This window comes from Selaginella moellendorffii, unplaced genomic scaffold (assembly GCF_000143415.4).
Source record: "Selaginella moellendorffii unplaced genomic scaffold, v1.0 SELMOscaffold_28, whole genome shotgun sequence".
In the NCBI taxonomy this organism is placed as follows: Eukaryota; Viridiplantae; Streptophyta; class Lycopodiopsida; order Selaginellales; family Selaginellaceae; genus Selaginella; species Selaginella moellendorffii.
In genome coordinates this window covers 1,861,771-1,886,036 of record NW_003314289.1, presented here as the reverse complement: position 1 = coordinate 1,886,036, position 24,266 = coordinate 1,861,771, and the positions used below count along the sequence as shown (strand labels likewise).

Genomic DNA, 24,266 nt, shown 5'->3' with positions numbered 1-24,266 from the left:
ACTTATTCTTGAGATTTGCATAAGGAAGCAGAAGGAATTTGAATCTGTCCAAGCATATACTAATGCCCTCAGTCAAATAATAGTTTGGATTGCAAGTGCTGCTGATAAGTTCCACAGGCTCGAGGATCTTGTGGCAGTGATTTGTGGCTGCGCATTTGATCGAGATGTCTAAGTCAGCTGAGATCCGACAGGTTCAAGCGTGGCTGTGTGGAATCCGTGTGCTCAATCTTTGACAAGACCAACACATTCTCCTGGGGCACCATGATCTCGGCCTATGGCCAGAACAGTCATTTCAACACAGCGAAGAGCCTCTTTGACATGGCTCCAGAGAAACCTTATGATCAGCTTGTTCATCCAGAGTGGGGATCTCGACGCCGCAAATCCCATACGAGGGTGCAATGCTTTGATACAAGCGTTCTCCCTACCTAAAAGGATGGAAAATTGGCTGCCAAGTAAATTTTGGGATGTAATGAGAGATGCTTGAGAAATAGAGGTACAGGAATGCTTCAAAGATGGAGTAGAACATAGAAAAAAGATGGAAGAATCTTGTGATCAACTAAAACACAGTGTCTCTAAGTATATTTGGTAGTGGGAATGAAAAGGAGTGAATTAAAATTCAATCCAAGTTAGGGGCAGTTATAAAATTTCAAATTACTATTACCATATTTCAGATTAAATGGTTGGTTTCATTCATTATGACCTTCAAGAACTTCTTGTTGCATGCCAAAACCTCCTTTTCCTAATCTACCTTGCCCAAAGGTCTGGTATTAATCTAAAAACCTCTTTGATAGTTGAACAATTCCTTTGCCTCACTAGGCTTACTTGCTGCCTCTTGAGCTGCTACTATTAAAACTCCTTTTTTTAAGAATCCAAATTAGCTTTATCCAAATGATCTTTTACCTCAAGATTCACCACTTATGCTTGTTGTCTTTTACGAAATTAATAAATAATTCCAAAGAATATTCAATAGAACTTTCTATATTTAGATTGCCGAGCAAACCGTCCAAGCCGATGTAACGTAGTGGAATGGTATCTTATGGCAGCTGGCTGTTGCTTCTTTGGTATGTTTGACATTGCACTTCCAGTTGCTCAAGCAGCACCAACACTCTCCTCTTACACAACAACTCCACTAACTTCCTTCTTTCTCCCCCTAGGGGATATACCTATCACCATGTTTCCACAGCTCACTACAAATCCCTTTCAGATTCTTATAGACACAACTAAAAGTTGCTAGGCAGGCCTTCAGTGGGACAACTCCAGAACACTTTACCTGTATCTAGACAAGCTTGGAACACTGTGTTTCCACAACTAAAAGCAAACTATGCTAAAATTCCTCTCCAACTTGACTAAGGAATGTTAAATTCTAGATGTGGAAGAACTTTAAAACACACTTCTATAAACTCAAACAAATTTGAGAACACTATATTGCCACAGCTAATCATGAGCCACATAAAGATTTCTTACTTCTCTCTAGAATGAATTTCTCTAATGCTCATAAATGTCCAAGGGGTTTACTTTTACACTTCAAACTCCAAGCTTTTATACTCTCAAGCCCAAGATTCGTGTCCCACTACTTGAGATTGTCATGTCTGGATTTTTCATGTTTTGCCACTCTTTACTCATGTCCTATGGATCAATATTGCAATTGAGGATCCAGCTATAGTTCTTCTAAAAGGCTAGTGCTTTAATTCTCCCTATTCCCAGTTTGTGGAACAATAATTTCTACTTTGCCATGTGAAACAAACAAACAAATTTAATTTACAGGTTAAAGATAATCTATATAACTAATATTTGCAAAATGCAAATGAATATCTAAGACGCGATCATTAAAATCATATTTCCAGATATCCAACACTAACACTTTTTTTCAATCATCTTCAAAATCTAATGTGAAGCCAAAATATAAATTAAAAAATGATATGAAAAATAAAAAATAAGATAATGATAAAATTTTAATAAAATATATAAATTACTTAACACTATTGTAATGATTCTGTGCAAAGAGCTTTCTTCTCATTGTTTCCTTCTTGCATGGAATGCAGAGGGTTGGCATTCCTAGGTCCCGTTGAATGAAGGACACCAGCTCAAAACCTCACTGAAAAACACTACAGTTACTACTTAAAAGCAAGTGGTGGCTTCCTTGTTCCTAGTTCCATCAGGGTACACCTACAAGAAAAACCAAGGCGTTTGTGAGTTGGAGACTTGAGCAACCAGCAGACTACAGCTTGCCTCAGCAGTGCTTGAGTTGGCTGAATAACCGGAATTCAACTTGAGACAACCAGTTTGAAACAAGTTGAAGGCAAAGCACACTTGCTTAAAGTTACCTGAGATCTGAAAGATCCAATGCTCTGACGGTAACTCCAAATCAGGCTTTGCTTGATGGTGAGTCTGGCTGCTCTTCTAGCGCTGCTGGAGCCCGCTGGAGCTAACTTGGGGGAAGTAAACATCCTTTACAAGAGGAAGGAGGGCGGCTATGGAATCATCATCTCCGGGGAAGACGAGGTGGAGGAGGAGGATGCGCAGCCGAGGTAGAGGAGGAGCTCCCTGGAATGCGCCACGGCAATCTCTCTCACGACCAAGTTGTGGCACTGGCGTGCCGGATCAAGGCCTCGACGCGGCTTTCCAGCCTCCAGGAGCTCCATCCTCGAGTGGTGGGCAGCGGCAGCACGTACCTTGCAAATCTCCTCATGGTCATGTACAGCAAATGCGGGAGCCTTGCCAAGGCACAATCGGTGTTCTGCAGCATTGTCAATCCAAACGTCTTCTCCTGGACAATCCTGCTGGTTGCGTATACTAGCCATGGCGATCTTGAGCGAGCGGAGGAGCTGTGGAGCCGCATGCCCGTGGCAAATACCGTAGCCTGGAATGCATTGATTACTGCATATGCCGAAACTGGGCATTTTTCCAAAGCAAAAGCATTGTTTGATGGTCTTCTTGCTCCCGACATTGTGTCCTGGAATTCGATGCTTGCCTGTTACAACAAGAACAACGAAGTTGGACAAGCCATAGTTATGTTTAAACTGGTGCCTTGCAGAGATCTAGTAACCTGGAACTCTGTGCTTGCGGCTTATGGCGAAAGTGGTGATCTAGAAAGTACCAAGCTTGCTTTTGACTCTATGCCGGAGTGGGATATGGTCTCCTGGAACACTCTTGTAACGGCACATGCAATCGTTGGTTTTAGCGATGGAACTTCTCGTGTGCTAGAAGAGATGCCCATGAGAGACGTTTTCTCTACGACTTTGATCATTGCTGCAAATGCCAAACGAGGGGATCTTGATAGCGCGAAAGAAGCATTTGAGTCGGCGCCTGTCCGAAATGCCGTGACGTGCTCCGCGATGCTCGTCGCCTACCTGCAACTGGGCCGCCACGATTGCGCCCGCTGGTTGCTAGAATCGATGCCAGAGCTCACGCTCTCCACTTGGAACGCGCTCGTCTGGGCGCTCGCGATGGCGGGGCGAATGGAAGAGGCCATTGCGATCCAGGAGCAAATGCCGGAGAAGACGATCGAATCCAGCAGCGCCATCGCCATCGCCCACGCGCGCGCGGGCGATCTGGACGCCGCTGCGGCGATCTTCCTCTACGAGATGCCACACCACAACGTGGTCTCGTGGACGGCGGCCGTGGAAGCCTACGCCCAGAATGGCCACCTCGCCATCGCCCGGAATCTCTTTCACGCCATTCCGGAGCGGAATGCCGTGACGTGGACGGCCATGATCGCGGCCTACGTCCAGCACGCACAGCTCCGGCATGCCGTCGCGCTCTTCCGCGCCGTACCGCTCGGCCACTCCAGCACGGTCTTGTGCAATGCCTTGATCATGGGCCAGGCGCTGTACGGAAGCATGGCCGAATGCCAGGAGCTCTTCCACGCGATGCTAATTGACGCCTTTGTCCCGGACGATAGCACGATGGTGGGGATGATCATAGCTTGCTCGCGTTGCCACTGTGATCACTACAACCGTGGAGCAATGATCCAGAGATGGTTTGGATCGATCTCGGTGGATCACGGCATGGGGCCGTCAATGCAGCACTACTGCTGCGTGGTGGACGCGCTGGGGCGGGCGGGACACGTAAATTCCGCGCAGGAGCTCGTACACACGATGCCGTACGTCCCCGATAGAGTGGCATGGAAGACAATGCTGTGTGCTTGCCGGACGCACGGTAGTACGACACTGGCCCAAGCGGCTGCTAAGAACCTTGTCCGCCGTGATGGTGATGGTGATGGTGACGGTGACGGTGCCCCTTACATTCTCTTGTCCAACGCGTTCGCGGAGAAGAGCACGTAACACCAATGAATTGCCTTTACAAGACGTGGAGAGAAAATGTACATCACCTCCACCGATTTTTACATGAAAAAGCAAGCAAATCAATCATTGAAAACCTACGATTCCCCGCTACTTGGGCTACTTCAATCTCACTGCCAATTGCTTCCGAGGAGAGAGCCTGTTGTTTCCTCGGCCTTGTCCACGGGCTGGTCCTCGCAACCTCTTATTAGCTTGCACAGGTGATCTAAAACAAGAACAAGTGCGAGCAAAGCAAATGAGAAGCCGAAACATACAAAGAATAGATGGTCGTCACCTTGGACGAGGTCGCTTCCCGGTATTGTTTGTTTTCATGCCTCTCAATGCTTCTTCCGAGGCCTGTTTGATCAAGCACAACACCACACGTCAAAAATCTTACACGGGAGGTTCAAGGTAGTTTACCTCTTGTCTTGCTGCATCCCAGGAGAGACCTCGGCCTCTTCCCAAAACTTGTCCCGCGACTTCCACCTAGACAAAGAAGTTTGCTACCCTGCCGACCAGAAAACTTGAGCGCGTACCTCGCAGTTGTAGATCATTGGACTGGATTCTAGTTGCAGGTCTCGAAAGCTTACGCTGAGGTTCTCAACAGTGCACTGCGTAGCGGTAAAAAAGCTCGTCAGTTTCCATCGAAGCGAACTTTCGCCGTGTTACCAGGTCTTTGAGAGCAGCGACGGCATTGAAGGTAGGTAATTTCGGCGGCTCCACAATTCTGACATGCGGTGCGTTCCATTGCTGTGCTGGAGCAGCATTGAAGTTTTGCTTCTCTGGTAGAAACGCCACAAACGTGGTGTCGCGAAGCTCGTCTGGAAAGTTTGGGTGAATATAAATAAAAGCTAGACTTTTGTCTTACTTGACAACAAACGAAGAGCATCCTCCGAGGCACGAGAGCGAGCATCTCTGCTGGTTCTGCCAACACCCCTCGCAATTTTTTCTCCATTGAAGGTCACCTGTAACTCGTAAAAATCAGCTTTCAAGAACATACTTTCATTTGCTACGCTCGCTTACCTCCACACAAAACTGAAGCTCGATAGTGGGACTTACGGAAGACCTGAACTCCAGCTGTTCATGGCAGAAGGAGAAGAACGTGTAAGTAAAGTTAAAAAAAGGCTCAATGCGCACCTGAGCATTGTACTTTCGAGCCATAGCTTGTAATAAAATAATAGAATTAGACGGTTCAGGAACAGTACTGCCGTTTATTCTATAGTCTGTATCTAAAATCAAGGCGGGTGTGAGTGGCCAAGAAATACTAGACGCGAACGTACCTGAATAGTCTAAAAGCTTCCTATCTTGATTTTGTGGCCGCAAGAGACCGCCCTGAATAACAACAGAAAACTATGAGAGATCAAACAGAGTTGGTCAAGCACTTACAATCTGTCCGGCTTCTAACGGGGCGTCTGACGAACCACCTGGTCGCCCAGGACTCACTTGTTCTTCGTCCCATTCTGTTGATGGTCCTGCAGCATTGTCCTGACCATGCTGCAAAATTAACAGCCTCCTACGCGTGTCAGGATCTAACTCAGATTCTGGAACCTCTCCTTCCTCCCAGTTTTCACCAGACGGTTCGGGCGCAGGGTTCTTGTTTTCTAGCTGAGGATTCCAGATGGTTTCGGTTTCAGCGTCAGCTAAGCCATCCGGTAGATCTTTGCTGCCGCCGCCGGCGTCCACTGCCACCGCCGCATCTTGTGCTCTCTGAGCGCGTAAAGAACCGTATCAAGCAATGAAACCAGACAGAAAGGAAAAACAAGGAGCTTACCAAATAACTACTAACATCCAGTGGTTTAGGAAGTGTGGAAGTATCCGTATCGAATACAACCGAACCCAATTGCTGCGATAAAACTTCATCGAACTCCCTGCATATTTCACAGAAGAATTAACAGAGCAGTCGTACGCATTGTAAGCTCCAACTACTCACTTGAAGAAGTTGCCCCGAACGGTGCTTGAGATGTTTTTGGCAATACAAAGAACCGGTAAACTACCCGTTGTCTGTTGGAATCAGCAAAAGATTTTGTCAAAGCGAGACTCGACACACAGACTGCCTACCTCTGCCTGAGGAGCATAATACGGTACGAAAGGAGGCACAACATGAACCCGTGGTTGATCTACCTCCGTCCACACATTAGAGCGGTCATCAATGACCATTGACAACCGCGGATGGCACTGCCCTTTCCGGAAGACGTTAGCAAGCGATTTTAAGCCTGAAAGTTTCGAGCACAGTATGAATAAATGCGAATCCGAATAAAAAAGATAAGAGAAAGAGAAGAGATCTACCTCCTGCCTTCACGCACACAACTCGTTCCTCGACCTCAATGGACGGGATCAAGCGTGCGTCTGGATCAAGAAGCCTCCACATTTCCAGCGCGTAGTCCTTCTCCGCCAGCGTACATATAAACACTTCGAAACGTTTCCTTCCTTTAGCGGTGAGGTAGCTCCTCAGCTCCTCCCAGGCTGGTCGGATCCTCACCAGAACACTCGTGAAACGGACCTACACAAACCAGAAAACATGAAGTCAGTCACCTCAACCCAGCGAAAAAGAGAAAGAAAGACCAAATCTTACAAGAGGATTGATGCGTGTCAGGATGATATTGCGACTGTCAAGCCGGATAATAGGACGTTCCAGAGCCGGGGTGGCGTCAGAGGACGAAGGAACCATCTCGGTCTGGGCTTTGATGATCTTGCCATTGTCTAGCACACAGTCATTCTCCATGTACTGTTTGAGAATGGAGTGATCCTCTTGGTATCTCTTCAGTTCACCAGCGAGAGCAGCAGCACGCTCGGGATCAGTCTCCAAGCGCATCTTCCGCGTGAGAGCGTCCATGCGGTCTTCGAAGGATCGCATGGTGTTGGCAACGATGAGCGTCTCGTCCAGGTCGAAAACCAAGCCCAGGCATCTCAGGTTGAGCATTGTGAGGCACGAGGCGTAGGATCCCTGCCCCGTGAGAAATCCCCAGAAGCACGGCTGCTGCGTGTGCTGGAGCTGCGAGAACTCCTCGTCGCCATCGCTCCTCTTGGTCATGGCCACCAGGTGGAGCTCCATTCCAGCTTCCATTTGCACCATTGCGGTCTGCAAGAACAGCAGCAGGCCGGCCGATAAGAAGATCATAAGCTGTGCGAAGAAATCTCGCGCGTACCTTGGCTTCGTGGAGGCAGGAGGAGTGGAGGAATGTGAGGCCGTCGGGCTGCTGCTGCTGCTGGGGGAGATCCATGGTGAACAAGACGCCGCCGCTGGAGATGGAATGCATGATGAGCAGCGGCGTGCATCGATCGCTGGGCGGCGAGAAATCCGAGACGCGCATCGCCTTGCCGGAGAACATATGGGAGACATGATCCTCGGCGCCCGGACGAACCCTAACTTCTCCAATGTAGTCGTCCTTGTTAAACAAGAAGGTAGTGAATTCCCTGGGAGGAAGTGGTGGAGGAGCTACTGCTAGTGCCATCAAAGGAAAGATCTCTCTCCTTGCGCGACTGCCCGGGCCCTAATTCGTCACCATGCACCACCGCAGAGCAAGATCGAGGCCTACCGATGGGCAGCTGCGAATTCGCGAATCGATGACGATGGCGGTGGCGAATCGATGCTACATTTCCAGATTTCAATGTCCGGGCGTGAGGAATCGGGAGCTTGGGTTGTCTTGTTTGGCAAAATATTTTCTTCTTCTTCGTTCTTCTCCTCTTCCTTCTTGTTTGCTTTTGATTTGATCGATCCTGGATTCTTGCTGCGGCTGGCCTGCTCTTGAGAGATGAGATTGAATGGCTGCTCCACTTTCCCCTGGTGGTACGAATGGATCGACTGATATACGTAAAATCTCCTTGACTTAAGCTTAACACACCCCCGCAGTTTAAGCACAGGAGGAGTGTGTCGTTTCTTTCGAGCACGAACAAAGGGAGAAAAAAAGATCAAAACATTCGTTTGGAGAGAAATCGAGGCGGCGCTCTGTCTGTGTGCTTGCGATTGCGAGTGCTATTGCGACTACGCGGTGGAATCCACAAACCCTAAAAGCGGCGCAACAAGAGAGACAAAGAGAGCAGCGAGACGAAGTTGCAGTGTCTTTCGGTAATGGATTGGCGAGGGATTGAGACGAGACGAATAGAGAAACCCAGCTAGGGTTTTTTCTTCCTGCGCGACTAGGGTTTGCGAGAGCTCGGCTATGGCGGACAAAAAACCCTAGAACCGTGCAAAGGCGCCCAAGAAAATATATAGTCCAATCGCGCGGTGCCACGTCGCAAGGTCTTAAGCCACGTCATTGGCGGCATATTCGCTCGGCGCTACCCTAGGGTTTACTCTATGATGGCACAGGGCGATGGCGCGGCGCTCGGCGGCTTCGACTACAGCAACTGCCGGAGGAATCAGATGCTGGAGAAGGCCGGCATCAAGCTCGATCGATACTTGAAGACCGGCACCACGATCGTCGGCCTCGTCTATCAGGTATTGCATTGCATTCCTCGAAGAACCATCTCCAATCGGTCTCTCCAGGATGGCGTGATCTTGGGAGCCGATACACGAGCTACAGAGGGCGACATTGTAGCTGACAAGAACTGCGAGAAGATTCACTACTTGGCTCCCAATATTTACTGCTGCGGGGCTGGGACTGCTGCCGACACCGAGGCTGTGACTGGTAAGCTCGTAGATCCATCGCATTTTTCCAGAATTTGCTCCTTGGATCTAAACTTTCTTTGCGCAGACATGGTACGCACACAGTTGGAGCTTCACAGGTATGCCACCGGCCGTGGATCACGCGTCATCACAGCACTGACGATGCTAAAGTCTCATCTCTTCAAGTAACTTGCTTTCGATTTTCCAAAGGGTGGTGTTTTACTAGTTGCTTTTCCTTGAAGCTACCAAGGTCACGTAAGCGCTGCTCTAGTGCTCGGTGGATTTGATGTATCCGGTCCTCACCTACACACTGTGAGTTGCTAGCTTGCCTGCGATGTGGTTTGATTTTCGAGAGGCTCAGGTTTATCCCCATGGATCGACGGATACTCTGCCATTTGCGACGATGGGATCCGGCTCTCTTGCTGCCATGTCGGTTTTCGAAGCTGGCTTCAGAGAAAAGATGACGGTGAGCTCAGCTGAATAGACTTGATTGGTGATTGCTTACTTGCTTGTTTCGTCTCATCAGAAGGAAGAAGGGATGAGCCTCGTCAGTGACGCAATCTGTGCTGGAATTTTCAATGACTTGGGCAGTGGAAGCAACGTCGATTTATGTGTGATCACAAAGGTATCCAAATGCGTTCTTCTTTTCTCTCGAAAGCTCGCTTTTCTGGTTTAGGCTGGGAAAGAATACTTGAGGAACCACATGACGCCGAATCAAAGGGTCATTACCAAAGGCTATACTTTCAAGAGGGGCCACACCCGTGAGTATTTCTTCTTTTTCTATCTTCGCCACCGACCTTTGGCTTGTCACCATCTTCTTTGCAGCGATTCTCTCGACGAAGATCGTCCCCCTCCGCGACAGAGTGGACGTCAGTGAGGGAGAAGCTATGGAAGAGTAATCGCCCAGTTAAGTTTCCAATGGATTCTTCTTTCGAGAAAAAACAAAGCCTTTGGAAGTCCATTCCCATTGTTTCTTGGAGGATCGATTTAGTTTTCCACATCTCCTAGTCTATAAATATGGGCTTGCATGGTCTCGCTTTGACAGTTTGGTGCTTTGATAATGTCAAAGAAGCGCGAGGTTTAGGGCGTAGAGAAAAAAGAGAGAAGAAAGAAAGAGGGGAGGATGATGAACATTGCGAACGATTTGCTGGATGCCATCCCGGCCTACACTGGCCTCTCGCCCACCGCATTCTTCACAGTGCTGGCGCTGGGCGTGGCGCTATGGCTTGTCGTCAGCTCCTGGTTTGCTCCTCCTCCCCCGCCCGCCTTTGCCCCGCGCGAGCCCCCGCCCCCGCCCAAGCAGCTGGGCGAGGTCACGGAAGAGGAGCTCAGCGCCTACGATGGCAAGGATGACTCCAAGCCGCTGCTCATGGCCATCAAGGGCCAAATCTATGACGTCTCCATGTCCAGGTAGAAGAGATTCTTCCCCATTTCGTTTGTGCCACTGGTGTGATCTTTGGGAGATTTCAGGGTTTTCTATGGGCCGGGCGGGCCTTACGAGCTCTTCGCCGGGAAGGATGCGAGCCGGGCGCTGGCCAAGATGTCGTTCGAGCCCGAGGACTTGAACGGGAATCTCGATGGCCTCAGCCCCTATGAGCTGGAAGCGCTGTCGGATTGGGAGTACAAATTCTCCTCCAAGTACATCAAGGTGGGGGAGATCAAGAAAGCAATTGGCGATGGCGATGGCGATGGCGATGGCGATGGCGTGTCAGCTCCCGTGGAAGACGAGAAGCCAGAGAAGATCGCCGATTAGGGTTCTTCGCGCAAGATAGTCTATTACTTTATGCCATGTTGGCAGTGACGTGGACAATGAAACGTTGGGATGTGAGTTTTTTTTTGTCTAGGGCTCCCGGCAGTTGGGAGGGGAGGGGACGGATGATCCACGCGAGCGCGCACACTGCGAGAGGATCGATTCTATGGGTGCTGGACAGAGAGGTAAGCGCCGATCGATTGCGCATCGAATAGCAGCAGCATTGTGAAATCTCGCGCGCAGGACTTGCCGAGATTCTCCCTTGCGACAGCGAGGCCAAGGAATCGAGTGAATCGGGAGCTGTGAGCCGGTTCTTGTGCGCGGCGGCTGCGACCAGCGCGATCGCATCGCCGGAGGAAGATCAAGGGAAGCAAGGAGATTTAGACGAAGCGGGGGTTCTTCGCGAGCAGTTTGAGTCCCAAGCCCGGCAGCTGATCGCGCGAATCAACTGGCTGCAAGAGAATTTGCAGCTGGAAGAGGAGAGCCGACTAGTGGCGGAGAACCAGGCGCTATCGCTACGCTTGGCGTGTGCGCAGCAAGCGGGCAAAGTCGAGGAGCTCTCTGAGCAAATCAGTATGCTCTTCCAGGATTTGGATGAGCAGCACAAGCACTGGACGAGCTTGGAAGCCAAGCTGGAGTTTGAGCAGCAGGAAAGGCTTCATATCGAGGCCACGCTCAAGGCTCTAGCTGCGGGAGCTGCGCAGGGATTTTGTTCCTCACCCCCTCCACAGAGCTGTGCGTCGGATGGATGGAGCTCCGCTCAAGCGAGTCCCACTCCCACGGCGGCGGTGGAAGGATTTAGAGTCTCCTGGGACAATGTAGAGTATGAAGGAGACGCAAAGAAGAGTTCCTGCAAGGCTGCCAACATGTTTAAGGAGCTCAACTCGGAGTGGTCCAACTACAAGTCGGAAGGGAAGCTCGGAAGCTGGAGCTTGGCGAAAGTGTTGCGGAGGCTCAGCTTTTCCGACGTGAAGAAGAAGAGGGGAGGAGCAAACAAGAGCAGCAGCAGTGCTGCCTTTGAAAGCGCTCCTGAAGCAAACTCGGGAGAGTCTAGGCGAGTTTACGACACTGCGAAGCTCACAGAAGAGATTTTCAGCCTGAACTCCGAGGCATCCGACGTCAGGGAACGGCATTTGGCTGACTTGAGGAACAAGTTGGAGCTGCAACACCGGGGTGGTAGGGTGCCACAAGTAGAGGACAGGGACGTTTCTAGTGAAACGTGGAGTGACTATCCAAAGCCCCGTTTCAAGTCGGCCAAAGTCTCGAGGAGTGTTTCAAGATCGACTACCAAAAGGCACGGTTCTCAGAAGAGCTTTGAACTAGACAACAAAGCTCACTTCAAGATTGAGAACCTGGGAAGGCAGGTGTTTCACCTGAAGAAGCTGTGCACAGAGAAGACGCAGCTTGTAAAGCTAGAGAAGAGGCGGCGGAACGAGGCTGAGAATCGGTATTACGTGCTCGTGAAAAATCTGGAGAAGCAGGTTTTGCAGCTGCGGAAAATAAACCTCCGGAAGGCCGATGAAATCAAGCAAGAGCGGTGTCGGCGGCAGGAGGCCGAGAAGAGAAGTGTGGTCGAAGTGGAGAGTCTGGAGAGGCAAGTGGTGAGGCTCAGCAAGCTTGCTGATGCAAGAGCACATGACGTCAAGCACGAACAGAAGCAGAGACTGGAGGCGCAGAAGAGGCTCAAGGACCTGGTCAGCCAGCTGAAATCATCCAAAGTTTCTGCTCAAGGCGTGCAGTTGAGCAAGCCCCAACGGAGCCCGAAAGCTAAGCAGGCTGCGTCAAAGACGAGCCTGCCATTGTCCCCGGCGGGAGCTGGTTTTGCGCAAGCAGAAGACCAACCGGCGGACGATGAAGTGGGAGGACGGGAAGACGAAGGGGAGTTCGTTGAGTTGGAAGCATTGCAGTTCAGAACGCTGGGAACAAGTGATTTCCAAGGGAGTTCTTCCGAGCGGCACGTATGGAAACTTCAAACCAAGCAGAAAGGACGCATCGTCCTGACGCCGCTCCAGAGTGTGGTCCCTGAGCACAAATGTAAGTCGGAGCAGCAGCAGCAGGGCCTGGAGCTGTCATCAACAGCGGATCGTGAGCGGGACGAGGTGCAAGTTGAAGAAGCTGGTCCGAACTCCAATTGCAATGCTGACTCGGGAGGAACCAACCAGATCCTCAGTGACAACGAGAGCAGCGATTCATTAAGCGTTGCCACGCCGCAGCAAGGGAGGGAGGACAAGAGGCTGGAAACCAGCGTCACCGCATCACCTCGGCCGAGCAGTCTAACCGGGAAGATTTCTCAGCTGAAAGAGACGACAACCAGATTACTCAAAGATTTGGAAGGAACTCAGCTGTTGCTGAACACTCCTGCTACTACTGCTGCTATTGCTACTATCGAAAGTGAAGGTGATGGTGGTGGTGATGGTGACGGTGGTGGCGATGGTGGTGGTGCTTGTGACGGTGGTGACTCTATAAGAGCGGACGTAGAACAAGGTAAATACCTCTGGGCTCCAGGTCCAGGTTTCGGTTTGCAGGAGTCTCTCTACTACGATGACGATTTTCGGCTAAAACACCATCTGTTGGAATTGAGACGTGGTTTCAGAGCCAGGACAGGATTGGTAGGAGGAATTGAAGACTTTGCCCCGGCACGAAGTGACGATCACGCAAGGAAGAAGAAGCATTCCTACAACAAGACAAGAGTCGTCAGCAAAGGCTGGATGAAGACAAAGGTGGAGCTGATGCTGAGGCTGGTTTTCGACAGGCAAGAGCAAGAAGAAGAGGATGATGACGAAGGAAACGATTACAGAGTTTTGGTTGGAAGTCGTGCCGGCGATGGTGGTGGCGACGACTTTGCGCGGTCCCATTTGCTGGGACAACAACGCTGCGAAGAAGATGAGGCTGCGTTCTTTTGACAAAGGCGAGCGAGCTGCGTTGACGATCTTCGAGCAACCGCGAGAGCGATCTCCACGAATTTGGTTTGTTCTTGAGGAATGAAACCAAGAGCAAAACAGGGACATCGTCCTGGGATCATGGATTCATTGATAGCTCGCCAGGGATCTCACCTAAAAAAGTAGAGGCATTTGCTACTTTGCTACTTTGCATTGAATGACCACTGAGCTGTCTGTGACCGCGAGTCAATTCCCGTCCGACGTGGCGTGCTGGCGTGGCAGGGACTATATAGGAGCTACCTAGGATAGAGAGAGAGAGAGGAGGGAGGGAGAAGAGTAAGCGTGACGGGGAGCGCCAAGGCTAGGGCTTTTAGATCGCGCTGAGCTGCGCCGCGCTGCGATGGAGGAGGTGCTCGATTGCTACATCGTCAAGGTCGAGGAGGCCAAGCGCGATGGATCGGCGTCCATGGGGCCTGTGTACCGGAGCGTCTACGCCAAGGACGGGCTCGTCGAAGCTCCCGAGGGCGCCAGGACGTGCTGGGAGCTCTTCAGGTATGATATTACGGCGGCATTTCGATCGATTCTCACGCTCTCGCGGTTCTTGGTCCAGCAACACGGTCAAGACCTCGCCCAACGCTAGAATGCTCGGCCATCGCCCGATTGTCGCCGGGAAGGTGAGATTTCTCTCTCGGTCCCTGTGTCTACAGTGCCATTCGCTCCGTTAAGAAGGCCTCTTTCTAAATTGTTCTTTCTAGGTAGGGAAGTACGTGTGGCAAACGTATCAGGAAGTTTACAATCAGGTTCTCTACATTGGATCTGCAATGCGGACTCTGGGCGTCGGGCCGGTACGAGAGTGATCGATCTCACGCGTTTCTTCTATTCTCGACGCTTAACTTAAATTTGGTGTTCCAGAAAGGTCGCTGTGGTATCTATGGAATAAACTGTCCTGCATGGATGATCACACTCCAGGTATGCTCCAAGGATGGTCTTATGGATCCGGGATTCATTTATTTTCTTTCCTCTTCTTTGCAGGCATGTAATGGCCACAGTATCTATGCTGTTCCTCTATATGACACTCTCGGTACGTATGAGCTAGAGCTTGGGTCTTGATTTTTCGGTTCCGCGAAGCCTTTCGCTTTGAATTATAACTCGGCCGTCTTTCAGGAGATGATGCTGTGGAGTTCATTGTTGGACACGCTGAAGTTAGTATCGTGTTTGCACACGCTGATAAAATACCAGCTGTAAGTCACACACGGTGTCTTCAAGTTGAAGAATTCTCTTAACCGCATTTGTTTGTGAATATGGCAGGTTCTGCGCGCTTTACCGAAGTGCTCGAAGTATGTCAAGAGTGAGTATTTTAATTGGCAGCATCTATTGTCTTATCGCCTTAGATTTTTTCGGCAGCTCTTGTCAGCTTTGGCGTGATGGCTGATAGCGATAAAGAACAAGTCAAGAGTGCTGGGGCAGCGGCGTATTCTTGGGATGAGTTTTTGAATTTGGTGAGAATTTACGTGTGAAGTGTCGTTTCATTGACTAACAGCGTAAACGCAGGGAAAAACGAACCCCGTGAACTTCGAGCCTCCAAAACCGGAAGATATATGCACCATCATGTACACAAGCGGCACGACCGGAGAACCCAAGGGCGTTTTGCTATCGAACGAAAGTATTGTGACAGCGATAGCAGGCATCGATTACTACCTCAAAGTGAAAAACGAGAAGGTATATGTGGAAGTTTTACGTAAAGGTTTTTTGTTTCCTTCTACAGCAATTGTCTCCTTGTGTAGGTTGATGCGTCAGATGTGTATTTGTCTTATCTTCCCCTTGCCCACATTTTTGATCGCGCTGTTGAGGAATTCTTTATCTACAATGGTGCTGCAATTGGATTTTTTCAGGGGGTAAGGATTCTGTGATAAAGAACTTGAGCTCAAGCATTTGTGTGACTTTCAGGACGTCAAGTACATATCAGACGACATTCAAGAGCTAAAACCCACGTTATTTGCTGGAGTTCCTCGAGTTTTTGATCGTGTTTACGCTGGTTTGTATACTGCTAGTGTTATTTACGAGAGAGTTCTTACGTTTTCTTTCTGTCAGGAGCAAAAGCAAAGCTTGCAGAAGCACCCGCATACCGACAGGCAATATTTGACTTTGCTTATAGGCGGTGAGTAGTTACCTTTCCTAGTTTCTAGAAGATTGAGAATGCATACAGGAAGCTGGGATATATGAAAATGGGATTCAAACAAGAAAAGGCATCTCCAATGGCAGATGTTCTTGTTTTCAGCAAGGTAATTTACTGTTGCACTTTGTTGTTCTTTGTTAATCACGCCATCTGTGGCAGGTGAAACAAAGGCTGGGAGGTCGTGCTCGACTATTGATTTCCGGTGCCGCACCCCTGGCAGATCATGTAGAGGAATTTCTGAGGGTGGCCTCTTGTGCTCGCATGACACAAGGCTACGGTAAGGAAAGCACCTGTGACGTGCTATCGCTAATGTGTAGCTTTCAGGGTTAACCGAGACTTGCGCGGCCAGCTTCATCTCCATTCCTGATGTCTACTCGATGCACGGAACAGTCGGCCCTCCCATTCCTGTGATTGAGGTTTGTCTGCAGTCTGTTCCAGAGATGAACTACGATGCACTTGCCGAGACACCTAAAGGAGAGGTTTGCATCCGGGGAAAGACACTGTTCTCTGGATACTACAAACGGGAAGATCTAACTGCGGAATGCATGATTGACGGCTGGTTCCACACGGGTAGGGACTCAAAAGAAACTTGCTACGTGGTTCTTACTGAACGAGGTTTTTATAGGAGATATCGGAGAGTGGCTACCAAACGGAGCCTTGAAAATCATAGACAGGAAGAAGAACATTTTCAAACTCTCGCAAGGCGAATACGTCGCTGTAGAGAACTTGGAAAACATCTACGGCCAATGCCCGACCTTCGATTCGGTTAGTTGCCATGCGAGCATCGAGATTGCCAATATTAACTGCTGATCTTTCGATCCAGATATGGATATATGGGAACAGCTTCGAATCTTTCTTGGTCGCCGTTGTTATCCCGAACGAGGCAGCGCTCGATGCTTGGGCCAAGGAAAACGATGTCAAGGGAGACGACCTCTACACTTCTCCCAAGGCAAAAGCGTTCATCATGGATGAGCTAAGCCGCACTGCCAAGAACAACAAGGTAGCGTCATCTTCGCATTTTCTTTTCATGTTGTTTCCTTGCGTTAATCAATCTTATCTTGTATTCTCTTTCTTGCAGTTGAAAGGCTTTGAGTTCATCAAGGCAGTTCACCTCGAGAAGCTCCCATTCGACACTGAGAGGGATTTGATCACGCCAACCTTCAAGAAGAAGCGGCCGCAGCTTCTCAACTTCTACAGGGTCAGTTTTGTTCGCTCTCACATTGCATTATTTGCTGCTGCAAGATGTATGGATCGATCAAATCGTGACGAGAGATTTTTCTTGTGTGACAGGAAACGATCGATGAGCTCTACAGGGGTCTCAAGAAATAGCGTGCAAATGGTTGGGCTAAAATCCAAGAAAAATATCTCAAAAAAAAAAAAGGGCTCCACGTTGGCGACAGTTCAGCTTGTCACGCTCACTTCTAACCGTGGGCATCCGACGTGTGGCTACAGCCCTGCCACGTGGATGATATTGTGTATCCGACGTGGCAGTGGCGCCCCCAAGCTTTTCGAAATTTCAAGTCGAATATTCCACTAGGGCTCTTACATTCCATCATGGGTAGCAGCTGAGTGAGAGACGCAAGAGGAGAGGGACTAGAAAGGCGAGGAGAGGGGAAAGATCTAGCGAGGGGAAAGATCTAGCGGGGGTGTGGAGGATCGATCGGAATGGGGAGCGAGGCGGCGGCGATCGCCGTGCCGGATGGGCCGCCCACGCCCACGCCCAAGAGGGTTCCCCTGCGGGGATTAGCTCGCGTAGCATCAGTAGCGCTGGGCGTCCAGTTCGGCTGGGCTCTCCAGACATCGCTGCTGACGCCCTACGTCCAGGAGCTGGGGATTCCTCACGAGTACGCCGGCTACATCTGGCTGTGCGGCCCAATCTCGGGGATGTTCGTCCAGCCCATCGCCGGCTACTACAGCGATCGATGCCAGCTGAAATGGGGGAGGCGTCGGCCATTCATCCTCGGCGGCGCGATCTTCGTGGTGCTGGCCATCTTCGTCATTTGCTTCGCGGCCGATCTGGGTTTCTTGCTGGGCGATAACAAGCACCATCGCCCTCGCGCGATTGTGTTCTTCGTGATTGGCTTCTGGCTCCTCGATCTGGCCAACAACACGCTCCAGGGGCCGTGCCGGGCTCTCCTGGCCGATCTATCGGGTAAGCAAAAGGATACGTAGATCCAAGGCTTTTTTTACGCTCGTCCACATCCTAGAACAGAGCATAACTCTTCCACACTCGCAGGGAAGGACTACCGCAGGACGAGACGAGCGAACGCTTTCTTCTCGCTCTTTCTCTCCATCGGCAATGTGCTGGGATACGCTGCCGGTTCTTACTCCAACTGGCCAAAGGTATTCCCCTTCACGAGATCCGAGGCTTGCGACAAGTCCTGCGCGAATCTCAAGTCGGCTTTCATCATTGACGTGCTGCTCTTGGTGATCACCACAGTTCTGAGCATCACCGCAGCCGACGAGGTCCCCTGGTCGCCACTATCCTCCAATTCTCGAGCACCACTCTTGCAAGATCCGGCTCACGCTAGCTCCGTCAACGGAGAACAGGGTGAGCAGGGCGCAGAGGAGGAGGGGGAGCCTCCACTCGAGAAGAACGAGGCCTTCTTCTGGGAGCTGATTGGAACTGTCCGCCACTTGCCGAGAGAAATGTGGTGTATCCTGCTCGTCACTGCCATGACTTGGATCTCGTGGTATCCCTTCTGGCTCTTCAACACCGACTGGATGGGGAGAGAGGTCTTCAAAGGCGAGCCGAGCTCCAAGACGGCGAAGCAGTATGACAGGGGAGTCCGACTTGGATCCTTCGGCCTCATGCTCAACTCCATTGTCCTGGGCCTGGCCTCGGTGGTGATGGAGCCCCTGTGCCGGAAGTTCAAAGCCAAGAACGTCTGGTCCATCGCCAACTTCATCATGGCTGCCTGCTTCTCCACCGCGGTTGCTGTCTCGATCGTCATGAAGAACGCCCCTGTTGGCCGGCCATCGCTGGGAGTCCAGATTGCTTCGCTGCTCTTCTTCACTGTGCTGGGAGCTCCTCTCGCGGTGAGTGAAGGCTCTTGCTTGTCCTTTTGGGAAGTCGCTCACCTCTTTCCTTGGCCGCCAGGTGACTTACAGCATTCCCTTTGCGCTCACGGCAGCGGTGGCCGGTTCCTCCGGTGGGGGTCAAGGTACGTGATCATCCAACTTGTCACGTCTTTGTTTGATCGAATGCATTCCTTGCGAGACGTAAATTTTCCATTCGATGCACGCAGGCTTGTACGTTGGAGTACTCAATCTAGCTATTGTGATCCCACAGGTCAGTCCGTATGCCGAAAGCAAAAGAAAATAAAAAAGTGCCACAAACCTCGTGCTAATTTCTCTTGTCTGTGTGTTCTCGCAGTTCCTCACTTCGATTTTCATTGGTCCCTGGGATACGCTGTTTGGAGGTGGTGACATGCCGGCATTCACTCTGTCCGCCGTGGTAGCGCTCCTAAGTTCATTGATAGCGCCTTACATTCTTCCAAAGCCTCCGGCGGAGCTACGCAGCTCCAAGCTGAGACGTACCATCAGCGCCCCCATACCGTAAGAGAGAGGGATCGATTTGGCTTTCCGTTCTCTCTTCCTTTCTTCCGCGTTCGTTCGTTGTGTCCATATACTCGTTCCTTTACGTGGATGGCCTGGCCACTGGCTTGCTTGTTCGTCGTTTATAAAGAATGAAAAAGTCGGCGGCCCGATTGATTGCCGGTCCACTTGCTCAAGTGAAACAAAAGTGCGCCAGTCCAAAGATGTATACATGTACTCGTTGATAGGCTTGTCCAGGTCGGCGAATCGTTGAGCATTTGTGACAAAGATGCAAAGATCCATCAGCAGGAAAAGGAGCATGGAATTCACCTGTGGAGTAAAAAAAGAAAAAGAAAGGGAGGGAAGATCATCAATACAAATCGAGCAACAGTGTATGCAGAAGAAGAGAAAGGAGAACTTGCCACCTTGTGCGAGCGTCAGAGTCAAAAGAGACGATGCGACTGGGCAAGCTCTCGTTGCCAAACATGAGGGAGAGTGTCGCGAGCGGATCTTTCATGGATCCTCCTGGCCAAATCCAGGAATCTTGTGCAAAACGAGCTAGCATGGGCATTGCGTCACGAAGGCAATGCTTTCCACGCTCTTTTCTGCCACTTCTTTGCCTAGATACTCCATCACCGCTTCTGCGCCGCACTGTTTGGAGAAAGTAAAAAATCTTAAAGTCTAAAAAACACGCATTTTTAATCACCTGATGGACAAGCTAACTGTAAAGCGCCGCTGGCACGTTGGGGACAAGCCGCCCGATGAGAACGATTCGTCCATCTTCCACAGGAAAAATCTTTGGCGATTTGCTTGGTTCCGGCCTCGCTGGAGGCAAGGCTGTATCCAGAAAAACATGAGAAGAGCCGGGCAAAGACAAACCTGGGCCATGTTTTAAACAGATTTTTCCAAGTACCTGGAGTAGACTGTTCATGAACAAAATCCACGCTACAGATCCGCAAGAAACCACTGCTTCAAAATTTAAAAAAAATGTTAGCTTCAAGTCTATGAATGCCATAGCTGGAAAGTCTTGAGAGAAATAAATACCAGTGCCAAGGAAAAAGCCACCACCACCAGAAACGAAGTTAAACTGGAAAATCTCCGTGGCACAGATATCCATCTCCCTTACATCTGTCCAAAAAGAAAGTCGCTGGAAGCTTAAGCCAATGTAGGTTAAACGAAGCATCACATCGTCTCTCACCTCGGATTTGGCGCATTCGCGGAGCGATAACTTCCCACGCATAGGCAGATGACAGCGCTGGTATGCACGCGAGATCAATGCCACGCATAGAGTTACATTCTAGCGTGTACCTCTTCGAGACCCTCCAAGAATTCGCGCATTGCGAGCGCGCTTAGCATGGAGCTCGAGCGAGAAAGGAATGCCGTGCCGCTGGGCCGCTGCGATCGCTCCCACCGAGAAGCCCTTAGGGAGGAATCTAGGGCTCCTGGGAATGGAAATGGACCAATTGCGTTGCAGGGCGGGAATAACTTTAAAAACATAACCGATAAAACCCCCATCATCATTTCTATAGGTAGGGCTAGCCGCTATTTCGAAAGGTCGGCGATTCCAGCGGCGCGCGGCTAGGGATCGCGATTTCCAGCGGGATTCTAGTGCGGCATCGCTGGAGGTAGGACCTTTTTCCTTCGATCGGCTCGGCAGCGAAAGAAAGAGGGAGTGGCGGCGATGGAGCTCGCTTGCGAGAATGGGAGGTGTCTGGTTTGCAAGACGGAGCCGCCGGAGCAAGAAACCCTGCCTTGCGGGAGCTGCGGGTGTGTGTGGCACTTGCCATGCTTGAAGGCGCCGATGACCTTGGCGGATGTTTCTCCGGGCTGGACGTGCCCGGATTGCTCGGATGATCCGGCCAGCAACAGCAAGAAGCCGGGGCCGAGCGGTGGAGAGAACGAGCTGCTGAGAAAGATCCGGGAGATAAATGCCGATACTTCTCTCTCAGATGCGCAGAAGGCAGCGCAGCGGCAGATGTTACTGAGCAATGGGGCTGTTCCTGCCGGCAAGGAGGACGATGAGGACGAGCTCATTTGCGTGTTTTGCCAGGGTTCGCTCGATCGCCCAGTGACGGTATGTGCAAGCTTTTTCTTTCTTCTTCGCTCTTTCTTTTCGTAAGCTACAAAGACTAAGTTTTGCTTCTCCTTTTTTCTTTTCTGTAGACTCCATGCGGCCACAACTTCTGTTTAAAGTGTCTCCAGAAGTGGTTTGCTCAGGGACAGAAGAAATGCGGCAAATGCCGCGTGAGCTTCCATCAAGGCTTTATACAGCAGCCCAAGATCAACCCCCTACTCGTACAAGCCATTCGAATGGCAAAGATTGGAGCTACTGCGCCAGCTTCCAAGGCCGTTCACGTTCTTCAAAACCAGAACCGACCCGACAAGGCTTTCAAGAGCGAGAGAGCGAAGAAAGCCGGGTTGGCGAACGCGTCGAGTGGCAGGATCTTCGTCACAGTAGGCCACTACCACTTTGGGGCAATTCCAGCGGAGAATGATCCCGAGCGGAACCAGGGTGTCTTGGTTGGCGAAACTTGGACCGATAGGCTGGAATGTAGGCAGTGGGGCGCTCACAGGCCTCACATCGCTGGAATCGCCGGGCAGAGCGACAAAGGTGCCCAATCAGTAGTCATGTCTGGTGGCTACGAGGACGACGAGGACCATGGAGAGTGGTTTCTTTACACTGGAAGGTGAGATTGATCTTAATATCTGCATTCGCATTTTTGTTGACATTTCCATTTTCGTTGCAGTGGTGGTCGAGATTTGAGTGGGAACAAAAGAACCAATGATCAGTCTTTCGATCAGGTTTTTTCGAAATCAAATAAAGCTCTGTCGGTGAGCTGTTTGAAAGGCTATCCAGTGCGTGTTGTGCGGTGAGATTTTCTTTCTTTTCTGCACCATCTGAAATGTGTTTGTCCAGGTCGGCCAAAGACGTTCGTTCTGCTTACGCACCTCAAGAAGGCTTGAGGTACGATGGACTGTACAGAATTGAGAGATGCTGGCGAAAGATTGGTCTTAAGGTAAGAATTCTGTTCACTGTAATCTTTGCTAAGTCGTGCATCAGGGGTTTCGCGTGTGCCGATACTTGTTCGTCAGGTGTGACAACGAACCGGCACCCTGGACAAGGTGTGTGTGTGTGTAAATCTACAGTGAATTTTCTCTGAAACTTTTGGTGGTTAGTGAGGACTACGGTGATCGGCCACGTCCACTTCCAGAGATTACAGAGCTTAAAGATGCAACGGACGTCAAAGAAAGGAAGACGCAACTGCCGTCTTGGGACTGGAAGGTGGAGAATGCTTTATTTGCTTTCAGTATGCTCTTGACAATGGCAGGTTTAGGAGGATGAGAACGTCTGGGGTTGGATTAAGCCGCCTCCAAGTTTCAGGGACGTTAATCCTTCATCTGCCCGGAAGAGAAGTGTCTCTTCGAAGGAGAAGGAGCTTAAGACCAGTACGTGTTCATCTCCACTTGTTTAAATCATAGTACTTACGACAATGTTTTATAGAATTTGGATGTGGGCTTTGCAAAAACGTATTGCAACGTCCGCTTTGCGCTCCTTGTGGGCACAACTTTTGTCAGGCCTGTTTGGTTGGTCATTTCGCTGGTCACAAGGACGTTCGAGACAGGGCAAATGGCCGACGATCCCTCAGAGTTCGAAAGAACCAGAAGCCGTGTCCTCAGTGCAACAAGGACATCGCTGATTTCCTGGAAGCCCCCGCAGTAAGTTTTGTTTATATCGGACGCTGGTGGAAGTTTTTGAAGTATGCTTCATCAGGTCAACAACGATATGGATGATGTCATCCAAAAGCTGAAAGCTGCCATAGCCGACCTTATGAAGACGGAAGAGGAAAATCGCGATGCCGACGCTGAAGATGGTGACGATGATGATGACGAAGCCGAAGAAGCCAAAGAGGCTGATAACGAAGTCGAAGAAGCCAAAGAGGCTGGTGACGAAGTCGAAGAAGCCAAAGAGGCTGGTGACGAAGTCGAAGAAGCCAAAGAAGCCAATGTAGAGCAGAAAGACGACAAGCTCGGGGATCGTTTTGGACGCTTGGTATGATTTGGCTTTTCATTTTTGTGGAAATGCTGAAGTCTGGTATTGCAGGACACGAGTGTTACGGTGGACAAGGACATTGCAGTTGACACCACTGCAAAGGAAGAAGCTTCGATGGCCAAAGAAGCAGAGAAAAAAGCTAAGGTGAAGCTGTCTTCTTTTCTTATGAGAAGCTCTCACGAAACGTTTTGTCAATGACAGGATCGTCGTGTGAAAAATGGCAAGAGAAGCGCTGTGGGGAGCTCCAGCATTGCAAAGAGAACGAGAGGAAGCAAGGTCGCTGCCGCTGAAGCAAAACAGATGGATCCGGTCGTCATTGTTTTGGACGATGACTAGCGATTAATCGTTTTGGACCAACCATTGGGATCAATCCATAGACCGGCCCAAGGGTCACTTTATGTACTGTAGCAGCTTCGTTACGGTTCGAACCTTCATGTCTTACATTTCTTTTGAGAATTCTCTTCTTCGATGAAAGAGTTCTTGGCAGCGAGCAATCGGCGCTTGGTATTTGGCTGCTCTGTGCATAAGACTCCGGACGAGCACCGGCAAGCACTCGAAGTTGTGCATCGCAGTCTTCGGGTATGATCAAAAACAAATCTCTCATACTACTCAACTTGTTTTCTTTGTCTAGCTATGGACGTCTAGGTTGGGAATGGAGTGACGTGGTTCATGGTAAGCTCGATCAAACTTGAGCTTTCGTTTGCGAGAGAGTTTTAATCCTTCTAGCTTGATCATGAATACCATGTTCGACGTGGTCGCCAAGGCTTTTCCAGTGTCTCATGGCCGCAGCCGGTGATGTTTACTTGTGGAAGTTCGCTCGTCGAGCATTTGGTGACCGTGTTGCAAAGTGGACAGTAAGTAATCCATCTGAAAAAAATGAGAGGAAAGCTCATAAACTATTTTATGCAGATGTTTTGCCAGCTCGTCAACTGGTTCACCTTCCTTTTCGCACTCATCCAGTAGCATCGAGACTGTCCTGACGACGAT

General features: G+C 50.2%; 9 protein-coding genes across 10 annotated transcripts; 7 read left to right on the top strand and 2 right to left on the bottom strand.

The window, feature by feature from the left end:
* The first annotated feature begins 2,549 nt into the window (after nucleotides 1–2,549).
* LOC9630597 (pentatricopeptide repeat-containing protein At4g02750) lies at nucleotides 2,550–4,283 on the top strand. Its single transcript, XM_024680519.1, has one exon. The coding sequence runs from the start codon at nucleotides 2,550–2,552 to the stop codon at nucleotides 4,281–4,283; it is 1,734 nt and encodes a 577-aa protein (XP_024536287.1).
* Nucleotides 4,281–8,443, bottom strand: LOC9645491 (RNA polymerase II C-terminal domain phosphatase-like 1). Of its 2 annotated transcripts, none has more exons than XM_024680557.1 (16): nucleotides 7,427–8,443; nucleotides 6,853–7,359; nucleotides 6,567–6,780; nucleotides 6,339–6,493; nucleotides 6,211–6,281; nucleotides 6,052–6,148; nucleotides 5,667–5,987; nucleotides 5,561–5,612; nucleotides 5,418–5,509; nucleotides 5,304–5,357; nucleotides 5,149–5,245; nucleotides 4,950–5,101; nucleotides 4,817–4,891; nucleotides 4,701–4,766; nucleotides 4,576–4,637; nucleotides 4,281–4,506 (listed from the first exon to the last, which is right to left on the bottom strand). In XM_024680557.1, the coding sequence occupies exons 1-16, from the start codon at nucleotides 7,730–7,732 to the stop codon at nucleotides 4,401–4,403; spliced, it is 2,427 nt and encodes an 808-aa protein (XP_024536325.1). In that variant the 5' UTR covers nucleotides 7,733–8,443; the 3' UTR covers nucleotides 4,281–4,400. The 2 variants fall into 2 exon arrangements, with proteins under 2 accessions (XP_024536325.1, XP_024536326.1); XM_024680558.1 differs by having other exon boundaries at nucleotides 5,418–5,503.
* Nucleotides 8,444–8,552: 109 nt separating this feature from the next.
* Nucleotides 8,553–9,884, top strand: LOC9645490 (proteasome subunit beta type-7-A). Its single transcript, XM_002975770.2, has 8 exons — nucleotides 8,553–8,718; nucleotides 8,767–8,908; nucleotides 8,975–9,071; nucleotides 9,129–9,198; nucleotides 9,248–9,352; nucleotides 9,413–9,511; nucleotides 9,563–9,647; nucleotides 9,712–9,884. The coding sequence occupies exons 1-8, from the start codon at nucleotides 8,578–8,580 to the stop codon at nucleotides 9,783–9,785; spliced, it is 813 nt and encodes a 270-aa protein (XP_002975816.1). The 5' UTR covers nucleotides 8,553–8,577; the 3' UTR covers nucleotides 9,786–9,884.
* Nucleotides 9,885–9,928: 44 nt separating this feature from the next.
* Nucleotides 9,929–10,718, top strand: LOC9645489 (membrane steroid-binding protein 1). Its single transcript, XM_002975769.2, has 2 exons — nucleotides 9,929–10,296; nucleotides 10,357–10,718. Exons 1-2 carry the CDS (start codon nucleotides 10,010–10,012, stop codon nucleotides 10,637–10,639), a joined length of 570 nt encoding a protein of 189 aa, XP_002975815.2. The 5' UTR covers nucleotides 9,929–10,009; the 3' UTR covers nucleotides 10,640–10,718.
* Nucleotides 10,719–10,738: 20 nt separating this feature from the next.
* On the top strand, nucleotides 10,739–13,539 carry LOC112348287. The gene is made up of 3 exons (XM_024680518.1): nucleotides 10,739–10,821; nucleotides 10,880–13,033; nucleotides 13,142–13,539. Exons 1-3 carry the CDS (start codon nucleotides 10,803–10,805, stop codon nucleotides 13,537–13,539), a joined length of 2,571 nt encoding a protein of 856 aa, XP_024536286.1. The 5' UTR covers nucleotides 10,739–10,802.
* Nucleotides 13,540–13,842: 303 nt separating this feature from the next.
* On the top strand, nucleotides 13,843–17,227 carry LOC9645488 (long chain acyl-CoA synthetase 4). Its single transcript, XM_002975768.2, has 19 exons — nucleotides 13,843–14,067; nucleotides 14,126–14,189; nucleotides 14,271–14,360; nucleotides 14,428–14,484; nucleotides 14,548–14,596; nucleotides 14,680–14,756; nucleotides 14,824–14,863; nucleotides 14,920–15,014; nucleotides 15,067–15,234; nucleotides 15,300–15,410; nucleotides 15,463–15,550; nucleotides 15,607–15,673; nucleotides 15,722–15,797; nucleotides 15,851–15,968; nucleotides 16,016–16,261; nucleotides 16,317–16,456; nucleotides 16,515–16,691; nucleotides 16,770–16,889; nucleotides 16,982–17,227. The coding sequence occupies exons 1-19, from the start codon at nucleotides 13,916–13,918 to the stop codon at nucleotides 17,018–17,020; spliced, it is 1,974 nt and encodes a 657-aa protein (XP_002975814.1). The 5' UTR covers nucleotides 13,843–13,915; the 3' UTR covers nucleotides 17,021–17,227.
* An 86-nt stretch (nucleotides 17,228–17,313) lies between these two features.
* LOC9645487 (sucrose transport protein SUT2) lies at nucleotides 17,314–19,425 on the top strand. The gene is made up of 5 exons (XM_024680487.1): nucleotides 17,314–17,843; nucleotides 17,928–18,730; nucleotides 18,792–18,855; nucleotides 18,940–18,983; nucleotides 19,068–19,425. Exons 1-5 carry the CDS (start codon nucleotides 17,357–17,359, stop codon nucleotides 19,251–19,253), a joined length of 1,584 nt encoding a protein of 527 aa, XP_024536255.1. The 5' UTR covers nucleotides 17,314–17,356; the 3' UTR covers nucleotides 19,254–19,425.
* Nucleotides 19,426–19,532: 107 nt separating this feature from the next.
* On the bottom strand, nucleotides 19,533–20,743 carry LOC112348286. Its single transcript, XM_024680517.1, has 7 exons — nucleotides 20,537–20,743; nucleotides 20,427–20,483; nucleotides 20,273–20,375; nucleotides 20,142–20,194; nucleotides 19,935–20,065; nucleotides 19,654–19,879; nucleotides 19,533–19,558 (listed from the first exon to the last, which is right to left on the bottom strand). Exons 1-6 carry the CDS (start codon nucleotides 20,741–20,743, stop codon nucleotides 19,861–19,863), a joined length of 570 nt encoding a protein of 189 aa, XP_024536285.1. The 3' UTR covers nucleotides 19,533–19,558; nucleotides 19,654–19,860.
* A 40-nt stretch (nucleotides 20,744–20,783) lies between these two features.
* On the top strand, nucleotides 20,784–23,753 carry LOC9630596 (E3 ubiquitin-protein ligase ORTHRUS 2). The gene is made up of 11 exons (XM_024680486.1): nucleotides 20,784–21,302; nucleotides 21,392–21,915; nucleotides 21,976–22,098; nucleotides 22,146–22,245; nucleotides 22,290–22,351; nucleotides 22,406–22,511; nucleotides 22,564–22,675; nucleotides 22,731–22,945; nucleotides 23,001–23,279; nucleotides 23,331–23,423; nucleotides 23,481–23,753. The coding sequence occupies exons 1-11, from the start codon at nucleotides 20,910–20,912 to the stop codon at nucleotides 23,613–23,615; spliced, it is 2,142 nt and encodes a 713-aa protein (XP_024536254.1). The 5' UTR covers nucleotides 20,784–20,909; the 3' UTR covers nucleotides 23,616–23,753.
* Nucleotides 23,754–24,266: the final 513 nt, after the last annotated feature.

Coding starts and splice junctions, on each gene's coding strand:
- LOC9630597 (XM_024680519.1), top strand. CDS start 2,550: ATGCGCCACGGCAATCTCTCTCACGACCAAGTTGTGGCACTGGCGTGC.
- LOC9645491 (XM_024680557.1), bottom strand. CDS start 7,732: ATGGCACTAGCAGTAGCTCCTCCACCACTTCCTCCCAGGGAATTCACT. Junction 5,613..5,666: donor CGTTAGAAGCCGGACAGATT/GTAAGTGCTTGA, acceptor GTTGTTATTCAG/GGCGGTCTCTTGCGGCCACA. Junction 4,638..4,700: donor GGGATGCAGCAAGACAAGAG/GTAAACTACCTT, acceptor TTGATCAAACAG/GCCTCGGAAGAAGCATTGAG.
- LOC9645490 (XM_002975770.2), top strand. CDS start 8,578: ATGATGGCACAGGGCGATGGCGCGGCGCTCGGCGGCTTCGACTACAGC. Junction 9,072..9,128: donor CTAAAGTCTCATCTCTTCAA/GTAACTTGCTTT, acceptor TTTTCCTTGAAG/CTACCAAGGTCACGTAAGCG. Junction 9,512..9,562: donor ATTTATGTGTGATCACAAAG/GTATCCAAATGC, acceptor TTTCTGGTTTAG/GCTGGGAAAGAATACTTGAG.
- LOC9645489 (XM_002975769.2), top strand. CDS start 10,010: ATGATGAACATTGCGAACGATTTGCTGGATGCCATCCCGGCCTACACT. Junction 10,297..10,356: donor TATGACGTCTCCATGTCCAG/GTAGAAGAGATT, acceptor GGGAGATTTCAG/GGTTTTCTATGGGCCGGGCG.
- LOC112348287 (XM_024680518.1), top strand. Junction 13,034..13,141: donor TGCTACTATCGAAAGTGAAG/GTGATGGTGGTG, acceptor TCTGGGCTCCAG/GTCCAGGTTTCGGTTTGCAG.
- LOC9645488 (XM_002975768.2), top strand. CDS start 13,916: ATGGAGGAGGTGCTCGATTGCTACATCGTCAAGGTCGAGGAGGCCAAG. Junction 14,485..14,547: donor CATGGATGATCACACTCCAG/GTATGCTCCAAG, acceptor TCTTCTTTGCAG/GCATGTAATGGCCACAGTAT. Junction 14,864..14,919: donor GTGCTCGAAGTATGTCAAGA/GTGAGTATTTTA, acceptor TTTTTTCGGCAG/CTCTTGTCAGCTTTGGCGTG.
- LOC9645487 (XM_024680487.1), top strand. CDS start 17,357: ATGGGGAGCGAGGCGGCGGCGATCGCCGTGCCGGATGGGCCGCCCACG. Junction 17,844..17,927: donor TCTCCTGGCCGATCTATCGG/GTAAGCAAAAGG, acceptor CCACACTCGCAG/GGAAGGACTACCGCAGGACG. Junction 18,856..18,939: donor TTCCTCCGGTGGGGGTCAAG/GTACGTGATCAT, acceptor CGATGCACGCAG/GCTTGTACGTTGGAGTACTC.
- LOC112348286 (XM_024680517.1), bottom strand. CDS start 20,743: ATGGGGGTTTTATCGGTTATGTTTTTAAAGTTATTCCCGCCCTGCAAC. Junction 20,376..20,426: donor GCGAATGCGCCAAATCCGAG/GTGAGAGACGAT, acceptor TTAAGCTTCCAG/CGACTTTCTTTTTGGACAGA. Junction 20,066..20,141: donor TCATGAACAGTCTACTCCAG/GTACTTGGAAAA, acceptor TTCTGGATACAG/CCTTGCCTCCAGCGAGGCCG.
- LOC9630596 (XM_024680486.1), top strand. CDS start 20,910: ATGGAGCTCGCTTGCGAGAATGGGAGGTGTCTGGTTTGCAAGACGGAG. Junction 21,916..21,975: donor TGGTTTCTTTACACTGGAAG/GTGAGATTGATC, acceptor TTTTCGTTGCAG/TGGTGGTCGAGATTTGAGTG. Junction 22,352..22,405: donor GAACCGGCACCCTGGACAAG/GTGTGTGTGTGT, acceptor TTTGGTGGTTAG/TGAGGACTACGGTGATCGGC.